Below are 20,201 nucleotides of genomic sequence, written 5' to 3' on the forward strand. Positions count from 1 at the left end.
GGTGGCCCCAGGAAGCCTGCAGGCCTGAGGGTCTGAGGAGGGGCGGGTCCGTGTCAGGGGCCTGCCCTGGGGGTGAGGAGAGGGGGCTGCCCCCAAAGGCTGTGACTGGCCCAGGGGCCCCGAGCTCCACCTTCCCAGGCCTGTTGACCCACTTGGGAAGCACACCTGGGGCCCTGAGCACTGAGGCCGGGCAGGAGGTGTGCAGCCTCCAGGCCTCTCCCTCACGGCCCCGCCCTGCTCACAACGCCAGGCTCCCTGAGGCCCCTGGGCATCACGGCACCTTGGGCAGGGAGCAGCTGCCATGGCAACTGGCATCCAGGGAGGCACGCTGCCTGGTAACAAGGGCCGTGGCTCCCCGCGATGCTCAAGCCAACCCAGCTTCCTGCTGTGGCACAGAACTCGGCCACAGGGACTCACCCCCAGCCCCTCGTGAGTCTCCTGGGGCCTGGACTCGATTCAGGTGCGTGGGGGCACCCCCACACTAGTGAGATTTGCAGGGCGCTCTGCCATGGGCATGTGTGTGTGCGCACACGTGTGCTCGGTCATGTCCAACTCTGCAACCCCATGGCCTGTCTGTGGAAATGCCATCACAGCTGGGGCTCCCTCTGAGAGCCCCCCCCGCCGGCCCGGGCCACGCCCAAGCTCAGGGCTGTGCTGCAAGGACCACAGGGATGGGGCGAGGAAAGTTTCAGGGTGTGGGGTCTCCGGGGCTGGGTTCCAAGCCACCAGCAATCTTCCTAGGCGGTGCACCACGGGGCTCAGGCTGTGTCCAGGAGCGGGTTCCAGGCGGCTGGGGGAGGCTCCTGTGTCATCGGGCGTCCCAGGCACCCCCTCCTGCAGACCCACCGGGGTGCCCGGGTAAGACTCGAGGACTCTGCCAACAGTTCCCGGGGTGTCTTTGCTCTTAGCACAGAAGCCCCCGTCTCCATGAGGAGCTCCTCTCCCCCCATTGAACTTCCCAAGCACCTGCTGGCTCCTGACGGGACGGTGCCCCTGCCCCACCCCCGGGGGTGCCATCTTCTCCAGCAGGGAGTGGGCTCAGGAGGCGTTCAGGAGGCCGTGGGGGCCTGAGTTGGGTTCCAGGCCCGTCTTTCCCAGCCCCTCCCAGCAGAGCCTGTTGCTAGTGCCCAGATGCACCCCCAGAAACATAGAGCAGCCTCCGGGGGCCAGGCCAGCGTGCTCAGCTGGGCACAGGCTGTGGCCGGTGCATGTCCCTTCTCTGTGGGTATCCTGCATTCAGTGGGGGAGCCAGACCACCAGCAGATGAGGGGTATTGACGGACTTCTACAGTTGGGAAGAGGGGGCTGACTGTACCTGGTTGTGGACGAGGCAGGGCTGCTGACCCGGGCTGGCTAGGGGGCGGCTTGGGGGGCCACCCAGCACGTGCGAGGGTCAGCAGGTGGCAGGGGACCCACAGACAACTCCCCGGGCTGCCCTGCTCCAGACATCTGCCCAGAGGACTCCCCGGCTGCTAATGGGGAGTAGCAAAGCCCTTAGCTATTCCTGGCAGGAAGGCCTTCCAAAGAGAAGATCCCCAAGGAGAAGCAGCAGGAAGTGAAAGCTCCCCTCCCCCCCACCCAATCCACTTTGTCCCTAAAGGAGAACGGGACAGAGCTCTGAGAAAAGAATAGGGAGAGGCAGAGAGCAACGGAGAAGTCCTGAAACGTTACAGCAGGGTCTCACACAGGGAAGGGCCTGAGCTACCGGCCCAGCCTCACAGGCAAGCAGCCTGAGGTCAGAGTGAGCAGCCAGCTGATCCTCAAGGGTCTCCCGATCTAGCTCCCCACGCCAGAGGCTAAAGCAAACACCCATCAGCCAGGCCTGGTACACTTGGCTGGCCTCACCGGGTGGGTCTCTGTGGTCTCGCTGAGCTTGTCAACCCCCTCCCAGGAGCTGGGGACCCGCCGGGATGACCAGAGCCCCGCCATCCCCGTGACCTGGAATCCGAGAGCAAGGTCACAGAGAATCCACGTAGCAGCGAGAAAGTCACCACCCGACACACAAGAGTTGTTCAGACCTCCTGGTAAGAGCCCACAGGCCCAAGCAGGCCCCTGGGCTAGCCCAGAGCCCAGGGTCACATTGCCGAGGGTCAAGGACACAGGGACAGCCAGGATCTGCAGCTGTGTCCCCCACACGGGCACTCAGGTTTCCACCAACCCTCTTTTCTGAGAAAGCTGCTTGAGGCTGTGCTTCTGTGAAACAAGGGAGGGAACTGAAAGAGAGTGGGCTGTGAGTTGGGGGCTCCAGGAGTGGGGGGCACTGTGGAGGGTGGGGGGTTGCAGTGGGACAGAGTGGGACATGGCATGAGGCTATTAATAGGGGAGGGGAACCCGGGGGGGGGGGCAGAGGATGGGGCGCTGGATCTGGCTGGCACTCTGCAGTCCCTGAAAAGACCTCTGAAGTGGCGAAAAGCAGGCTGGACTCTGGTCCAGCCACTGAACAGGCCTTGGCCTCGAGTGAGTGACTCAACCTTGGATAACAGTCCTTGTGGGACCACTGAATGTTAAATAAATGACTTAAAAAAAAATTGGGGATTCACAGGTGAAAAGGTCAGGCTGTGGGATGATCTCTTCTGGGTGGAGAGAGGCATGGCCACCGCCTCCAGGAAGGCCTCAGCCTTGGGGCTCTCGGGTGGGGCAGGGCCACATTGGGCACCTGCTTCTGTTTGACTTTGCTTTTAGCTCACGTCTACAGGACCTGCTGTACAGTTTAAGATAGTAGCTGATGGGGCGTGGTGGGAGGGGCCCAGTCAGCCCCACTCTGGCCACCACCCCAGCCCATTATGACCTCCCTGGTCCTGCCCAGGCCTTTGTGACAGTTGCCCCTGAGGTGCCTATGAGCCATGACACCCAGAGCTCCCTTAGTAAGAGGGTGGCAGGACAGGCCAGGCCAAAGCCTGGACCTGGGGTCAGGAAGGGGTCACAGGGAGGAATGGAGGGGCCGAAAACCCTGGGACCCTGCGGCCACACCCACCCCCAGTGCCCCCAGCCCCCAGCTCCGAGCAGCCACGGGGGGTGCCTGGACCCGCCCTGCCCAGTGTTCGCCAGGTGGCCCTGCATGGTGCCTCTCAGCCCCACCCACTCGATGGAGACTGCCAGGCCTTTCTCAGCCCTGGGGACAGGGAGTGGGGGACCCAGGGTTGGAGGCGAGGTACCCGGGAACTTCATCACAAGTGAGGACGGCGAGCTGCAGCGACAGAGGCCGCGAGACCCAGCAAGGATGAGACAAGGACAGACGGACGCCAGGCTGGGGTGGGGCTGGGCCCTGCACTCCAGCCGCGAGCGAGAGCAGAGGGCTTCCCGGCATGCGGCAGGGCCCAGCTCCGGGCCCCGGCCCTGCCCATGCCCACCCCTGATCCCGGGCACAGGGGCCTCAGCCTCGCCCAGGGCAGACCCCCCCCAGCTCCAGGGCATTCCCCTGGGGCCTGCAGAGCAGTCCTTCCTCCAGCTGGAGCAGGAGAACCAGAGTCTGGTGAGCACCAGGCCCCAGCCCCGCCAGACCCCATGCCCTGCCAGACCCCACACCCCACACCCGGGCCCCGCCAGACCCCACACCTCAGCCCCATCAGACCCCCAGCACAGCCGGGACCTGCCAGAACCCATGCCCCGGACCCCACGCCCCAGCCCTGCCAGACCTCACGCCCCACACCCAGGCCCCACCAGACCCCACGTCCCGGCCCCACCAGGCCCACGCCCTCTCCCCAGCGCCGCCCCAGACACAGCTGTCCCCATCTCCCCATCTCTGTGCCCCACCCCAGAAGAGGCAGAACCAGGATCTGCGGGAGCAGCTGGGGGCCCTCCTGGGGCCGGGGCAGCAGTTCCTGCCCTTGTGCCCAGAGCACTCGAGCTGTACGGCCCTGGCCTGGGTGAGTGCGGGGCGGGGCACGGCCCTGGCAGGACCGCGGGTGGCTCTGCGGAGCGCCCTGTGGCTCCATGCGCTCCCCCCCCACCCCACTCCCAAGCAGTCCATGACCGCGGACGCTGCCGATGGCCTTGGGGCTGAGCCAGGGGCTCCTCCGCAGCCCCCTGAGCAGGCCTGCGCCCGGCCCCTGGAGGACAGGGCCCCTCTGCAGCTGCTGCGGCAGGAGCTGTGCCGGGGCGAGGAGTCCTTCGTGCAGCAGTCCCAGGTGGGCCGGGGGTCCGGGGAGGGGAGGGGACGGGCGGTGGAGGGAGCGAGAAGTCAGTGCTGCAGCCCCAGGTGGGGCCGGGGGCGGGGCCTGAGTGGGGCCGAGGTGGGGAGGGGCGGGGCCGGGGCGAGGGGAGGAGTCCGTGCCGCAGTCCCTGGAGGGTCCGGGGGGTGGGGCAGAGATAGGGAGGGGCGGGGCCAGGACGGGGAGGGGCGGGGGCGGGGCGGGGGGAGGAGCAAGTGCCGCAATCCCTGGGGGTCCGGGGGCGGGGCCGGGATGGGGAGGGGAGGGGCCGGGGCGGGGCTGGGATGGGGCGGGGCCAGACAGTCGTTCCCGCCGCAGTCCCAGGTGGTCCAGGGGGCGTGTTCGGGAGGGGCGGGTCCGGGGACGGGCGGGGCGGGGGAGGGGTCCGTGCCGTAGTCCCTGGTGGGCCCAGGGGCGGGGTGGGGCGCGGTGGAGCGGGAGCCGACTACCCTCCAGCCCTGCCTCGGCCCACACTGCGCCCCCTCCCCAGAACGAGCTGCAGCAGATCCGACTGTCCTTTGAGAGGAAGAAAATGGCTATCACCGAGGTGCCACCTGCAGGGGTGGGTGGGGGCGCCGGGCGGGGGCTCCACCTGTGGAGAGGGGCGTCCAGCACGGGTCCTGCTCTATCCTGAGGGCGTGACCCAGCCTCGCCCCTCCCACCAGGTGTGGGACGGCGTGGCTGAAGTACACATGGCCCTGAACAACCAGGCCACCGGGCTCCTGGTAGGTCCCCAGAGGCTTAACGCCAGAGGATGAACGGGCGGGGACAGGGCGGGCGAGCAGGACCCCCACTTTACCCTCTCTGGCCCCCAGAACCTCAAGAAGGACATCAGGGGCGTGCTGGACCAGATGGAGGACATCCAGCTGGAGATCCTGGGGTGATGGGGCTGGAGGCCCAGGGGCGGGGGCTGGCTGAGCTGCGACAGTGTCTGGGTCAGGGTGCGGTGGACCCGTCCCTGACCGGTCCCCAGTTCCCCAGCGCCAGGGCAGTGGTGTGGGCTGAGGACGGGGTATACCTATGGTGCTGACTGCAGCACTCCCGCCCTCCCAGGGAACGGGCCCAGTGTCGCACCCAAGCCAGGAAAGACCAGAAGATGGCATGCAGAGGGGTAAGCCCCCACTCCCCCCCAACCGTCCCAGAAGGCAGCGGGGGAGGAGCTGGGTGAGTAGGCCTGCCCTGACCTCACCGGCTCGGCCCCTCCTCCGCAGAAGGCACGGCCGCAGCTGGGATGCTCCGAGGGCCTCAGAGGCCAGCTCTGGTAGGTGGCCCAGCCGGCGCAGGGACCGAGCCCAGTGCCCAGGGCCCATCCCCGGGCGCCCCGCCCCCTGACCACCGCCGCCCGCAGGCTGCTGGCCCTGAGGCTGCTGCTGGGGGCCCTGCTGGCCTGCACCGCCGCCTACGTGTACGTGGTCGACCCCGCGCCCTTCGAGGGGCTGGTGCCGCCCCTGCTGAGCCGCGCCGCCGTCTGGAAGCTGCGGGCCCTGCTGGGCCCGTTCCTGCGCCTCGAGGTGGACGGCTTCCTGCCCTTCTAGGCCGGAGGCCCAGCGGCCCCAGCGAGGAGGAAGCCAGCAGGCCGGCGCGGCCCCCGGGGCCCAGCGGCCGCGCCGGCCCCCGCCCACGGCACTGCGGCGCACCGTCCCCGCCCGGAAGCTTGGAGAAGGGAGGGGGCGGGGGCTGTCCTGAGGGCTGGGCCTGTGGCCGGACATATAGTCGTGACTCTCCGCCCGTGTGCTTGTTTCCATGGATACCGGGGCGGGCGCTGGAGGCTGTGAAGCCTTCCCGGGCTGATCTCGCAGCGAGGGTCCCCGGGGTGGCGCCCCTGTCTGGCACCCCTCACCCACCTGCTGCGGGGGCAGCCTCTCCGCAGCCTCCTTGCCACCAGGAAGGGGGAGGGAGCCCCAATGAAAGAGCTCCTCAGGCCTCATCCCCGGGTGGGCGGACCTTGGGGAGCAGGTTCTCTGCCCCACAGGTGCTGCTGAGCCCAAACACAACCCGCGTCCCTGTCTGGCTTGCCACCCACCTCCCACACCTGCCCAGCCACCACCCAGCCCCCTCCCTCCCTTCCCCCGCCCCGGCCGTTCCTGTTTACCTTCCCAACCCAGGGTCCCTGTCCAGTCCAGGCTTGAAGGACAGGGGGACCATGGTGGTGGACAGAGCCATGGAGGTAAAACACCAAAGATTTTATTTACTGCATTAAACTGGGGTGAGGGAATACCTTTTAGAACAATAGAGACCAGATTTGTGGCTGCTCGTCCCCAAGTGGGAGAAACAGAGCTCTCTGCTGGCAAGGGGGGGCGGGTGCCAGCCAGGGCCCTGCCCCGCCTCTGAGGGCATGGGGGGGGGTGCCCAGCTGGCTAGGGGCTGCAGGGCTGGGGGCGGCGGGGCCCTCTGAGCGCCCCAGGTGTGCAGAGGAGGGAAGACCATCGGGGCAGGGCTGGTGGGCTGGGGTCTCCTCTGGCTGGCTGCTGCAGGAGCTTAAGGCATCCGTTCATGTGCAGGGTGCAGGGGGAGGGGGCAGTGCAGAGACCTGCAGGGGCCGCCTGAGACCCCGGCCCAGCCCGGCCCAGCCCACAGAGGCCGGGCTCCCTGGGAAGGAAGGGACGCGTAAAGTGCTTGGTCAGGCAGGGGGTCGGGTGCAGGGGCAGCAAAAGCCCAGAAGGCTGTGGTGGCCCCAGCAGCTCTGGGGCCCCCGCCCGGGGGGTCTGACCCTCTGCAGCAGGCGGGGGCCTCCTGAGCCGGGAGGGCGCAGGGTCACGGGCCCTGGCAGGCTAGGGGTCAAGTCAAGCTGTGGCTGGTGGAACAGAGGCCCCCGGGGCCCCTAGGGTCCACGGCAGCCCAGCCCTCTGGGGCCCCAGAGTGGCCTACTTGCTGTCCCGCTCAGGCCCCGAGAGGCTGGGGAAGAGGCTGGAGGCAGCCAAGTGCAGCCGGCACACGGCCCCCTGGGGGGGCGCCCCTGGGGCTGGGCTCCAGGGGGCCCGCAGCGGCGGGTGGTCCTCTGGGAGGCCGAAGTGGCACAGGTGTAGGCTGGGGGGCGCCCAGGGCTGGCCGCGCCGCCCCCATCCACGGCTGCAGGTGCCGATCCAGCCCCTGCAGGTCGCAGCGTCCAGTGAGAGAAAAGCAGAAAGGCGGAGGTCAGCGGGCCAGGCCCTGCCCCGGGCCTCCAGTCCCCGAAAGGCCGCAGATTCCCCCCACCCCGCCCACCATGCATCTGAGGAGGGGCGCGGGGACTGGTCCAGCTGCCCGACATCCCAGCCCGCGGGCACCCGCTGCTCGGGGGCCCCGGGGTGGCTCAGCCCAGCCCCCTGACACCCTGTTACTGCCGGGGTGACACAGACACGGGGGGGCCACACACCCCTGCCCGGCTTCCAGCCTGGCACCGGTCCAGGAGTGCCCACACAGAGCAGACAGGCTGCCACCCCCTCTCCCACAGCCTGAGCACCTTTGCCCCACCCGGAACCCTGGTCTTGCTCAAGGAAAGGACCCAAGTGACTCTTTTTCTTTTTTTAATAAAATTATAGATATATAGATGTAGATATAAAAACATAGAACAGACAACAATGCAAGCGGACGCTGCCGTGTGCTTACTCTCGGGTCCCTGGCACCAGACGAAACTCCGAGCCCTCCCGATGTGCTTCCCACGTGGGCCCCAGGCTCCAGCGGGGCCTGGGCTTTGCGTGCCTTGGGTGGGGGTCTCCAGTTTGCAGGGAGGGGGCACGGGGTGGCCTGGGCCCCGAGGGGTGGTGTCAGGCCTCCTGTCTGCTACCCCAGACCCCGTCGCCTCCCACAAGAGCATAAAGCAGAGGTTAAGGCTTCAATTAAAGCGCGTTTCCAGGCGGGACGGGGGAGGGGGACGGCAGGGGCCCGAGCGTTGACACGTGGGACACGGCATGGCAGCTCAGAGCACAGACGTGGGGACGCGCCCACCAGCGGGGGCGAGACGAGACACACGGAGCCAGGACCCCACCCACAGCTGGCTGTCTGTCCGTCTGTCCATTTGTCCACCTGTCCATCAGAATAGCTGGGTGCCTGTGGGCTGGGCCCGTGCTCCCTGCGGGAGAACTGGCCGTGCCAAGCTACAAGCTTGCAGCAGGTCCCTGAAAGGCAAGGGGTCGGGGCAGCCGGGTGGCAGGGCCCTTGGCCAGGGGCTCAGGCCTCTCTGTCCGTCTCTGGGCCATGGGGACCCGCGCGGAAGGGAAGCGGTTAGGGCCGGACGGGTGACAACCTCAGGGGCACAGGAGCGCTCTGTGCCCCTCGCCGCCCCAGCTCACGGGAGCAGGACCACCACCACGCAGGCCTGCAGCCCCGCGGCGCCTGGTGAGCAGGTGCGGACGGGCGGCCGAGGACGAGGGACGGGCCGCAGAGGCGTGGCTTTCCTCGCTGAGGCGTCTGCGCCAGGCCTGGGCCTCCTCTCCAGGGGCAGAGAAGCCAGGAGGGGTGGCCGCGGGGGGTCGTGGTTCCCATGGCGCTCGGCGACGGGGGGGCAGTCGGTCCTCACACCGAGATCTCGTATGTGGTCCCACCCACGCCGGACACCTTCTTAACCAGCGTGTGCCGGGCGGGGCTGGCGGAGGGCCCCGGGGGGCCGGGGGCCGGCCCCAAGCGGGTCAGACCCGGGGACTGCCCATTAAGCTTACTTGGGGGGGTCTTCAGCTGAGGGTGGTCCCTGCATCGAAACAAGCAGACACGCGCACACGGTGAACAAGGGAACACGGCAGAACACAGCCAGCAGAGGCAATGGACAGAGGACACAGACAGACGGAGCCCTGGGCCGCCCCTGCCCTGAGCCTGGACAGTCCCACGTGGAAATGGGGGTCAGGGGGTAGAGGACAGACATCTGTCGGAACAGCCACCCTCCCTTCCCAGGCCGCTCAGCACAGACCAAGAGCACAGGGAGGCCAGGTGGACCCTGGCCAGTTTATCTATGTCCTGGAACCCTGAGCTGAGGAGCCTGCAGTGACCCTGTGGTGACCCTCTGACCTCCTCCTCGCTCCCTCCGAGGAAAGCAAGGGGCTGTCCTTCGGCCCTGCAGCCGCTGGGCACTGACCAATAGTGTGGACCTTGCCACCTGCTGGGCCTGTCACCCAGCCTCCGCCCCAAGCCCAAGCCTCCCTTTGCCCGTCTCTGAGCAGGGAAACCCCCCAAAGGCCAGGACCGTGGTGCCCAGAGTGCACGTCTTGCTGTGGGATGACGTCCCCCTGACTTGGCCTTCTGAACATGGACAGATGACCATCTCTAGAAGGACCTGGGATGCCCCACTCACTGGGTCTGTCAGCCCGGGAAGAGTGCAGGCTTGGCTCAAGGTACAAAATCGCCTGCACCCCCCCAGGGTGTCCAGGGCATCCTTGGAGCCGGCGACCCTGACGCTGGCCAGCAGGAGCCTCCAGGCTGGGTGAGGCCCACCCCTCAGGGTAGCCTCAGGCCTCCTGGGCAGCCCCCCAGCCAAGAGCCCCGCAGACCCGTACCCTGTGTCCGGTGGCCGGCCACACCCCCAGCACCCACCTCTGCACAGCCAGCGAGGGCGGTGGTTCCGGGAGGTCTGCGTGGATGAAGGCGACGGCCTTGGGGCCAGCATAGGAGGGCGAGCAGGGGGTGCCAGGTGGGGATGGGGGCACCTGGTGCGCTGGCGACCTGTGTGGGCCACTGGCGGGCCGGGCCCCTGGGCCGCCGCTACTGGCCAAGTCTGCCTGCAGGGAGGAGGAGGAGGTCCGTGGTGCCCGGCTCACCGCACTGGACAGCGAGGACAGTGATGTCTGCAGCGCAGGGTTGCGGGCGCCCCCAAAGCCGGGCCCGGCCACCAGGTCATCCCGGGAGCCGCAGCGCAGCCCGGGGCCGCGGGGGCCCTCGGACAGCACGCCGGCCTGCTGCAGGCTGTAGGAGCTGGGTGTGTCATAGACACCCGAGTCGCCAAAGAGCGAGTCGGCCTGAGAACGCAGCAGCCGCTCCCGCTCCTCCCTGTCCTTGCGCTCCTGGATGGAGGCCATGATGGTCCGGGACAGGTTGTCATAGCGCACTGGCGAGGGCTCCCGCGGCCTCGGGCCCAGCACCGGGCTGAAGCTGCGGGGCGGCGGCCGTGGCGGGTCACCTGGCACCCCCGCGTGCAGGTAGGGTGAGCGGTAGCCAGGGGCGCCGGCTGTGGGATGGGCCGGGCAGGCGTGGCCCCCGGGGGAGCCGGGGTTCAGCAGGCTATCGTAGGACAGGCTGCCGTTGCGGTTGGGCAGCGCGTGGGGGGCAAAGAGGCTGCGGTGGGGCGTGGGGGGCCCACCCTCAGAGCGCAGGGGCTGCAGGGCCACGTGGTCCCCGCCCCGCCGACTGGCCGCCTTGAGGCTCAGGGAGCGCAGGGCGCCTGAGAAGGTGTCGGCCGCGCTGAGGGGCGGGTAGTCGGGCAGGTCCAGGCTGGGCTCCGATGCAAAGTCCAGGCTGTGGATGCTGTCCTCCCCCAGTGTCAGGGAGTCGGTGCCCGTGACCTGCAGGGAGAGAAGGCACATCCACTCTGCCACTCAAGTGGCGGCAGGTGCAGCAACAAGCTGCTCCCAGAAGCCCTCGGTCCCCTCGCCCCAGGAGAAAAGGGGCCCAGGGTGGGCACGGCAGTGTGGGTGGCCTCAGGGCACATGGACAACCAGCCAGACCCTCCATGGGATCCAGGACAGACCCAGGAAGGAGACGACCATTCCAAGAAGGGCCACCGGACCCTGGCCAGGCAGGCCATCAGTCCTGAGGGAGCTCCCTGGGGCTCCGGGCGTGCTGGCCCACCACAGGCCTGCCCTCCAGTGGCCATGAAAGAACCATGCAGCCCAGGGACCTCAAGGCTCTTGGTCTCTGCTCACGCGCCCACTGCTCCACGTGAATGCAGAGAATAAATGTGCTTCCTCAAACAATCTCAAATTCCTCTGAAGCCTTCGTGGGGGCCCTGAAGGCCTCAGGCGGTGACTAACGTGGAATTCCAGGCGCCCCGCACACAGTGCTGCCGGGGGCAGCGCCCACTGTGGCCGGGGGAACACCGCCGAGCCAGCAGGCAGGCAGGCCAAGGGCCAAAAGAACCAGGACACCCTGCCCCAGCTGGCACGCTCACACCTCTGTGACCCAGGAGGGGTCTTCAGGAGTGCCGCCTGGGGGCGGGGCCTCCTCGGGTAGGAGTTCCTGGGGCGGGGCCTCCAGGGAGTGATCTTCGAAGAAGTCTGGAGGCGGGACCCTGGAGCTTCCCAGACCGGGCCTCCTGGGGCGGGGCCTCCAGGGGAGGGGCCTCCTCAGGTAGGAACTCCTGGGGCGGGGCCTCCTGGGCGGGGCCTCCTGGGATAGGAACTCCTGGGGGCGGGGCCTCCTCAGGTAGGGCCTCCTGGGATAGGAACTCCTGGGGGCGGGGCCTGCTCAGGTAGGACCTCCAGGGGCGGGGCCTCCTGGGATAGGAACTCCTGGGGGCGGGGCCTGCTCAGGTAGGACCTCCAGGGGTGGGGCCTCCTGGGATAGGAACTCCTGGGGGCGGGGCCTCCTCAGGTAGGACCTCCAGGGGCGGGGCCTCCTGGGATAGGAACTCCTGGGGGCGGGGCCTCCTCAGGTAGGACCTCCAGGGGCGGGGCCTCCTGGGATAGGAACTCCTGGGGGCGGGGCCTCATCAGGTAGGACCTCCAGGGGCGGGGCCTCCTGGGCGGGGCCTCCCGGGCAGAGCCTCACCTGCTCAGCCGGCCCGCAGAATGGCGCCTTGGGACCCGTGGGAAAGGCGGGCCGGAACTTGTACATGGCAGGTGTCGGGGGACTGGTCCTCTGCGCCGACAGGGCGCTCTCTGGAGGAGACGGGCCGCGGTCAGGCTGGGATCGCTCGGCGCCCCTGCCTCCCCTCGGGCGCTCCCACCTCACCAGCACTGCCCGGGCGCGGGGTCTGCAGGTCGCTGCCAAACGTGCCGGCCTCCACCTTAGGGGGCAGTGGTGGCCCCAGGTCCAGGGGCTTCTCATCCAGCCGGTCCAGGCTGCCCTTGGACTGGAAGGGGATATGGTCAGTGGTGTGCAGGGTACAGTCCAGGGGCAGGGCTTTATCGGGGACTCCATCCTGGAGCCAAGGACCCCGACGGTTCCTTTGTTCGCCTCGGTCCTCTTCCTTCTACTTCGTGGTCCCGCCAACCTGATGGCTTCCCGCCGCTCCCCATCCCACGCCCACCCCTGGGCACCCACCTTGCTGCGGCCCAGGCCAGCCTTCAGCCCATTGTCACTAAGCTTGACCTTGAGCGGTGGCGCTCGCTCCAGGAGCTCCGGCCGAAGGAAGGGCGGCTTCAGGCGAGCAGCCAGCGGCAGCCGGGGCGGCTCCACCACATACCTGCGCCAGGGCAGAGAATCAGTGGCCAGGGCGGCCCCGCTTGAATGCGCGCCGAGGGGAGGGCCCGCCAGGCCAGAGCAGACTGGACGGGCTGAGAGCCTCACCGGGGCGCCAGGGGGCTGCACAGCACATGCTCCACGTTCCCGTAGCAGCCGCGGGTGAAGGGGTTCACGCCCCCACGGAACTTCCCTGTCACCTGTGGATACGGAACCCCTCAGCCGGCCTGGCCACCCAGGGTCCAGCCAAGGAGGGGAGGATGACACGCAGGGACAGCAGGGTTCCTCAAAGGTCAGTTGGGCAGCGTCAGCCCAGGGGTGTCCCCCACCTAGGTCACCAGGACCTGCCCCTGCATGCAGTGGAACTTCTAGGTTCTGATTCACTGGTGGCCGCAGTGGCCACCGATGGGGGTGTGGAGGGGGACAGGGCAGGCGAGACCCTGCATGCCAAATCCCACTGGGGGCTCCAGGGCCAGAGCCCTACGTGCCAAACCCCACTGGGGGCTCCAGGGCCCAGAGCCTCCCCCAGCACTGCTGCGCATCAGCCAAGGGCCCCCAGGCCCCTGCTCTGACCACACTCCCGCACGTCATGTATGGCCCTGCTCCTTGCTCAGCCAGTCAGGGACCCGCCCACGCCCATCCTCATCAAGAATGCACGCCCTGCCACCCAGGTCTGCACCTGCTCATTGGTGGTGCGGCCCCGAGTGACCAGCACCACGTGGAAGCCCGTGAGGCCGACGACGGGGATGAAGAAGAGGCCAGCCACACACATGACGGCCATGCTGGCCCGTTAAGGCCAACGGCCGAGGGCGAGGACGAGCAGCTGCCTGTGGACAGACGGCCCAGGCCCTCCCCACCACCCACTCAGGGAAGGCGACCCACTCCCCTGGGGCTTCCGGGCTCCGCCCCAGCCCTCCAGGCCTCGACTTCCCCGTGAGATGTGTCCCCAGTCCACACTGCCTTTGTGGTCAGGCCAAGGATACGTGATGGTGGTGTGGGCGGCGCCCAGCCCCTCCGCGTGGTTCAGCACGTAGACCAGCCCGAAGGCGACGACGCCCACCATGTGCGCGCTGAGCGACAGCAGGAACAGGAAGAAATAGCGGTAGTTGCGGCGCCCGATGCAGTTGTTGACCCAGGGGCAGTGGTGGTCGAAGTCCTGGGCGGGAACAGCGCGTCAGCACTGCGGGGGGCGAGGCGGGGCGGAGGCCGGACCGCAGGCGGAGCAGAGGAGGGGTGGGGCGGGGAGGGGCGGGGCAGGAGGGGCGAGCCATCACCTCCACGCAGTTGTCGCAGACGCTGCAGTGGGAGCACCGCGGCGGGCGGTAGAAGTGGCAGGTGGCGCACCACTTCATTCGGACCTGGATGCCCCGCACATCCACGTTCTTGTACAGCGGGGCCCGGAAGTCATCCTCCTTGTCCTCGTCCTCATCCGCTGCAGGCCGGGAGTGGCAGAAAAGTGACTGTCCTGGCAGGAGAGGCCAGCCCCTCCCCAGCCAGTCCGCTCCCGGCCCGGCTCGCCCTTGTCAGCCACTCACACTCGAGCGAGCAGGGAGCCGCCCCGCACAGGGCCCTACCTCGGGGGAAGACGCCAGGGTCCATGAAGGTGGCCATGCTGAAGTTGGCCAGGACAAAGAGGAAGAGGATGCCATTGTAGACGGGGACGGCTGGGGACACGGCGCGTGTCAACCATGGGCACCTGTGTCGGACAGCAGGGCAGAGCTGGGTCTGGGGGTGGCAGGTGTGTGGGGAGGGGACGTGGGGCAGCGGCCTTAGGCCACATGCGTGTGGCGTTCATGGTGGCCACCGGAGCCAGCTCCAACCCAGCCACCCCCAAGCGCCTGCCAGGAACTCAACTCCCAGTTGAGGAAACTGAGGCTCAGATAAGGGCAGGAGGGGTTGGCCAGAGCCAAGTCTTGTCCTCCCACCCCTGTTGGGCATCTTTCCTGGGTCCCCTGCCCCAGGAGGGGTGGACACAGACAGGGGGTGAGAGCCCCTCTCTGCCTATGCACGCTGACGGGCAAAGGCCAGTGACCCGCTGGGCAGCTCAGGCCAGCCCTGGGCCTCACCCACACCTGTCCCCGGCCTGGCAGGCCCCTGCTTCCAGGGAGATTATAGGGTGTGATGTGAAGGGCTGCCTTCCTGGGTCTGTAAATGCATGGTGGGGAGGGTGCATGCTGTTCCCTGTGGGGTGTGGTCTCAGGGCCTGGGTCCAGGTGCGTCCGCACCCAGACAGCCTTGTCTCATTATTTTATGTATTTGTCTGTGGCTGTGTCAGGCCTCAGTTGCGTGGGCATGCAGGATCCAGGCGTGCAGGCTTCTCCCTTGTCGAGGCATGCAGGCTCAGTTGCTGCGACCCGCAGACTGAGCTGCTCCGCAGCAGGTGGGACTCAGCTCCCCAAGCAGGCATCGGATCGGCAGGCGGATCCTCAGCCGCCAGGCCCCTGGGGGTCCCCAGCCCCTTCTTCCTAGTGTGTCACCTTTCTCTCCTCAGGGCAGTACAGACTTCCTGTGGACTCTGAAGGCACAAGCCCCCTACCCCTTCGCCATCTCTCATCACCCCTCCACACTGGGCTCCAGGGCTGTCCCGTCTACCAGTAAGCCTTCCCAGACTGCTGGCTCCCTGTGGAGGTCTTGCACACGTCCTCGGTGGACGCTCTGGCACCAGAGTGTCTTCCTAGCCCTCACAGGACCTGCCCGCAGCCCTCTCTAAGGATGTGCCTGGACTCAGGAAGTGAGCCTCTGGCTCCAGGCTCCCTGTCCCTCCTGTGCTGAGTAGGGGGTGCCCGGTGGGTCCACTCCTCACACCCAGGCCCTGCATGAAGGCCAGGAGCCCCCAGGATCCCCCACACTGGCCCTGGGGACAGGCCCCATGGCCACGCGTGAGTGAATCGTGCGGGCGGCCCTGGTCAACCCGCACCAGGCACACTGGCACCCAAGCCTGCCTTGGCCGGCTGCCAGCCCCGCCACCCCAGCAACCACCTCCGTGCGGGCGGAACTTCTCTATTTTTAGTGGAAAGCGAGAGGCTATTTAAAGACTCTGCTCCCACGGCAGCATGCTGGGCGGGCTGGGAGCCGCGCGTCACCCCTTCCTCTTCTCCGGGACCCACCGTGGAGGTGACACACAGCCCGAGGACACAGCGTCTGTGTGCCGGGCGGCCCGCCTCCACCGTGCCTACCCACGGCTGGGAGCAGACGCCTTCCCCATGCCCATCCCTGCCGGCCCGGGCATGCAGGCGGTGCTCCGGCAGGTTTGTGGCCTCCAGTCCAATGCCATTTGGAGGGTCGGTGGTGGGCCCCGGAGGCGTTCCCTGCCCAACGGGGTGGGAGGGGCTACCGGCCCAGATGCCAGTGGAGACACAGAGCCAGGCCCGGCCGGGACCGGGGACAGGTGGGCACTATAGACCCACCCTGGCGCAGAGAACTGGCTCCCCACACGCCTTCTGGAGATAGCCGGCCACAGCCTCCGTGCGGAAGGAAATGTGCTCTCCTGCGCTGGTACCATGGGGGAGCCAGCCCGCTCCGGAGGAAGGGGCCAGGGCCGGGAACAGACCGATACGTGGCCGCAAGATGCAGTGGGGTGGCACACCTGTCAGCCCCGCTTCACCGTTGGGGGCAGGTATCAGGGTCATCACCCCGCCCCCCGCGGCCCATGCCGCCCTGTCCTCCCTGAGCCTCCATGGCCCTGAGCAGCAGCGGGACCCGGGCGAGAGCTGCAAGGCGGCAGAGCCATGCCTTGCTGGATGGCCTCTGCCCCGGACGGGCACCGCCCGCCCCCCCAGCGCCCATGGGCAGCATGTCCCAGGGGAGGGCAGGGTGCAGCTTCAGCGAGGGCGGGGCAAGCCTGGGGGGACACAGGTTTTCTGACAGGGGCCTGAGCCCCTGCCATTTACCATCTCCAGTCCCCCAGGCTTGACTCAAACACGGGGTCAGGGGTTGCCCTGCACCATGGCCCCCGTCCTTCCACTCGCAGCCTCCACCCCAGGCGTGCTGAAAGGGGTCTCAGGCCTGGGTCCCCCACAGGGACCGGCTCAGTCACCAGTGCTGCCAGGACCCAAGAACAGCTAAGCAGGGGAGAGGATGAAAGAGCACACGTTCCTGTGAGCACGCACACATGCACATGTGTGTGGACACTGCATAAGCACGCACACACACAGGACATGTGCAACACGACAGCCAGGTGTGCACTGACGTGTGTACGGACAAACACACTCATGCACACAGGACATGTGATCAACACGACAGGTGTGTGTGCTGACGTGTGTACGGACAAGCACACTCGTGCACACAGTGACACATCCATACCCACAGACACGGACGCAGACACGTCCCCCTCCGGTGGACCCCCGTCCGCTCCCTGTGGGCCGGGCAAACATGAGGAGGGAGTGAGGAAGCACACGCTTGGTGGGCAAGGCCTGGCGGGCACTGCCCGGGCGTTTGAGTCTGCACCGGGCTCCAGGGGGACCTCTTGGCCCTTGGGACAACCCCCACCCCCAATCCCCTGGGGAACGGCGTGCTCCAGGCCCCCCCTGTCAGCTGGGGGTTGGACACCACCCACCGGGGCAGCCACGCTGCGGGCCCGGGCCGTCCCCCGCCTCCTGTGACCCCACCTGGGCCCACAGGAGGCCCCACCCAGCAGGATGGGGGTTCCACAGGGTAGCAAGCAGCCACGGCTAAATGTGGAATGGAAAATTTTAGCTCAGACGTTTTCATTTAAATCAGATTCTTCATTAACATTGGCTAATGAAGCTCAGGCACGGGGCAGCCGGGACCAGAGCGTGGGTGGTCACTCTGTCCTGGTCCAGCCAACAGGGCCTCTGGCGTCCTGCACCCACCCCACGGACCCCCGAGCAGAGGAGGAAGGTGCCTCAGGGCACCTGGGCTCCTCAGGCCACACTCAGCAGGTCGTAGCAGGGGGCTCACCTCTCCCTGCAGCCCCTGCCAGCGGCCCCGTCCATGTGGGCCCGCCACAGGCTGGCTTGGTCCTAGGCCGGGCCTCATGGCCCAACTGGGCATAGGGACCACTCAGGTCCATCATGCTGACCCTCATCCAGAGGGGAACCGAGTGGGTCCAGAGAGACAAGACAGCCCAGCCCCCACGTGGGTCCCAGCCCCGCAGCACTGGCCCTCTGATGCTCGCAGGGTCCCCATCACTCTGCAGGGTGGCTCCAGGAGTGGGAAGGGGCGGGGCAGGGACCTGGCCTGGGGCTCTCAGACCTCTCCCAGCACCTAAGCCGGCCTGAAACTGAGCCTTCTGGTGCCCAGGGGGACAGGACTGCTCTTAGAACCCAGGAAAGCTTCCTGGAGAAGGGCTGCCAGGAACCTCCCCTGTGGCATGCTGCCCTTCGTCAGCGGGGGGAACCCCACCTCTGGGCATGCTCGCCATGCCCCAGCCTCTCCTGGTGACAGGTCTGAATGTCCTGCCGGCCAAGCCGCTTAGCGAGCTGGCCCAAGGCAGGGGTCCCCGGTCCCCTCAGCCTGGGCTCCTACTCCGAGCCACACCAGCAGCTGCTGTCTGCACCGACCTGCCTCAAATGGGCAGCTCATATTTCCTGAGCTCAGAGAGAGGCTGGGGGCCCCAGTGTCCAGCAAAGTCCATGAGGCAGAGAAGACAAGAGTCCCGATCCCGGGGCCTGAGGTGGGGAGGGGAGGGCCCCGGAGCGGGGGTTGGGCTCCGCGCAGGGCCTGGGACCAGAGCTAGGGGGACACGAGGCCTGTCCAAGAAGGGCACTGCCCAGCCCCTTGCCCACCCGGAATGGACCACTGCAGACGGCGTCACTGGGCCTGGGTGGCCTGGCAGAGCCCCCGCAGAACCGCACCGCCTTGGTGGAGCCCAGGAGGACTGGGCTGAGAGCAGGCCGGGTTCCTTGATGGTCACTTGGCCAAGGAGCACGGCCCGGGGGTGCAAGGAGGGTCCCTGGGCAAGAGGACCGCTGCGCCTGGACCCGGGCCACACCCCTGTGCCCTCACCTTCTGCACGGAGCTGCCCTCTGTGCGCTGAGCACAGAGGTAGGGCAGGGACCCTGCACGCCCGCCCCCAGGGGTGGGGCCATCGGGACCCTCTGAAATCAAGGGAAACCACAGGACAAGACCCCTTTCTTGGGGGGTCAGGGTGCTCTGAGCAGGAGAGGGGATGGTGCTGAGCTCAGCATCTTGTTAAACTTTTCCCTTGCATCTCACAAGTTCTCACCAAGAACACGAATTCCTTTTAAAGTCAGAAGGACTAACGCTGAATTGCATCTGGGGGTGAAGAACCAGGACCAGCAAGCGGAGGCCAGGCTGTGAGGAAGCAGGGCTGAGGCTCCCCCGGGGACCCCTGCCTGGGCCCAGAGGCCAGAGCAGGGAGCCCGTCCCCCAGAAGCCCCCGCAGGACACGTCCCCCCTCGGCCCGCGCCCGCTGCCCACAGCCAGAACATCTCAGTGACAAGAACACGTCTGCGCGCCAAAGCCAGAAATAAGCCCGTCCACACAGCCTTTTTTAAACACGCTCCTGGCAGCCTGTGGTGCCCACCCAGCCCAGCAGGGCCCGCTCGCCTGTGGGCGCCCAGTGCAACCTGGTCGGCCTCGGGCCACTGCCCACGACCCTGCCGAGGGGAAAGGGTGCCCGGCTGACCGTAGTCACCCCAAGCCTCGGGTCCCCAGGAAGCCCAGAGCGGTAGTTACTCCGGTCATCTGGCCATGTCCCAGTCTGGAAACTGTGGCAGGAGGTGGCCGCGGACCTGCATGGCTGAAGCTGGGGTCCCCAACCACTCCCTGTGCCTGGGGTGGGGGGCAGGGGGCGCAGACAGGGGGCAGGGTCACCACAATGCGGACGGAGCCTTGTCATCAGCACCTGCCTGGTGTGCACCAGCCCAGGACTGGCCAGTCCCCTGCCCCAGGGTCCCAGTGCCCAGGGAACCAGTGTCCCTGGGTGTGGCCTGGTCAGGCCCTTTGGCCATGACCATTGGGCCTTCCTGAGGAGGTCAAGGGAAAGAGGAGGGCAGTACCAGGCCAGCGTCGGTGGTGGCCATGGGGCAGGCACGTGGCAGCCGGGCCAGGCCACACCTACGCGGGAACAACTTGGTTGTGGCCTGGGGCCAGATGGCAAGGAGGGCACCCGGGAGCCACCGTCCACTGTTTGCCAGCAGGGCTGGTGGCCCTGGATGGCCAGCGTCCCCTCACAGGCCCACGGGGAGGGCAGGGCTGCAACCACGCCCTGTGCAGACCCGCATGCACTCTGCTGCCCGGGGCAGGCGCCTCGCACCCAGGGGGGCCCGCCTGGGCACTGGGGGGGGGGGGGGGGGGCGGCGCCTGCCGGACCCCAGGGTCCTCACACCCAGGACTCACCTGGCCCTGCCTGGCTCCTGGCATCAGCCTTGGCCCAGAGTGGGGGCTCGCGGCACCCACAGCCCTGTGCCCCCCGACAGGCCCAGCCCACTGTCCAGCCCCGACGGGGTCCAGTCCCACCCGGCGGCGTCCAGCACCCTGCGCGCAGCCCTGCCCCTTCTGGCCCCGGCGCCAGCCGCGGCCGACTCACGTGAATACGAAGAACAGGGTGCTGGAGCCGACCAGCAGCGCGGCCGCCGTGGCCACCGGGATGTACTTGGCGGGTTTGAGGCGCGTCCCGGGGCTGCGGGGCATCCTGGGTGCCGCGCCGCCGCATCCCTCCCCGGGGCCGGGCGGGCGGGGCCGGCAGGACGGGCAGGACCCGGCGGCGGCGGCGGCCCGGGAGGAAATCCCACCCCGCGGGCGCGGCGGCACGGCTGCGTGC

The 20,201-nt window shown here is 67.9% G+C and overlaps 2 protein-coding genes across 6 annotated transcripts; one reads left to right on the forward strand and one right to left on the reverse strand.

Moving 5' to 3' along the window:
* The first annotated feature begins 2,647 nt into the window (after nucleotides 1-2,647).
* Nucleotides 2,648-5,811, forward strand: CCDC188 (coiled-coil domain containing 188). 2 transcript variants are annotated; one of them, XM_043901004.1, is made up of 8 exons: nucleotides 2,648-3,471; nucleotides 3,758-4,126; nucleotides 4,641-4,712; nucleotides 4,816-4,875; nucleotides 4,966-5,030; nucleotides 5,204-5,261; nucleotides 5,362-5,411; nucleotides 5,499-5,811. In XM_043901004.1, exons 1-8 carry the CDS (start codon nucleotides 2,725-2,727, stop codon nucleotides 5,683-5,685), a joined length of 1,608 nt encoding a protein of 535 aa, XP_043756939.1. In that variant the 5' UTR covers nucleotides 2,648-2,724; the 3' UTR covers nucleotides 5,686-5,811. The 2 variants fall into 2 exon arrangements, with proteins under 2 accessions (XP_043756939.1, XP_043756940.1); XM_043901005.1 differs by having other exon boundaries at nucleotides 4,641-4,697.
* A 502-nt stretch (nucleotides 5,812-6,313) lies between these two features.
* Nucleotides 6,314-20,185, reverse strand: ZDHHC8 (zinc finger DHHC-type palmitoyltransferase 8). 4 transcript variants are annotated; one of them, XR_006340938.1, is made up of 12 exons: nucleotides 19,968-20,184; nucleotides 14,029-14,150; nucleotides 13,729-13,886; nucleotides 13,438-13,610; nucleotides 13,134-13,236; nucleotides 12,563-12,654; nucleotides 12,317-12,458; nucleotides 12,005-12,125; nucleotides 11,822-11,931; nucleotides 9,653-10,617; nucleotides 7,739-8,816; nucleotides 7,102-7,240 (listed from the first exon to the last, which is right to left on the reverse strand). XR_006340938.1 is itself a non-coding variant. In XM_043900997.1 (11 exons), the coding sequence occupies exons 1-11, from the start codon at nucleotides 20,069-20,071 to the stop codon at nucleotides 7,015-7,017; spliced, it is 2,316 nt and encodes a 771-aa protein (XP_043756932.1). In that variant the 5' UTR covers nucleotides 20,072-20,185; the 3' UTR covers nucleotides 6,314-7,014. The 4 variants fall into 4 exon arrangements, 3 of the variants coding, with proteins under 3 accessions (XP_043756932.1, XP_043756934.1, XP_043756933.1); XM_043900997.1 differs by lacking the exon at nucleotides 7,739-8,816 and having other exon boundaries at nucleotides 6,314-7,240; nucleotides 19,968-20,185; XM_043900999.1 differs by lacking the exons at nucleotides 7,739-8,816; nucleotides 19,968-20,184 and adding an exon at nucleotides 19,778-19,912 and having other exon boundaries at nucleotides 6,314-7,240.
* Nucleotides 20,186-20,201: the final 16 nt, after the last annotated feature.

Source organism: Cervus elaphus, chromosome 5 (assembly GCF_910594005.1).
Source record: "Cervus elaphus chromosome 5, mCerEla1.1, whole genome shotgun sequence".
NCBI lineage: Eukaryota > Metazoa > Chordata > Mammalia > Artiodactyla > Cervidae > Cervus > Cervus elaphus.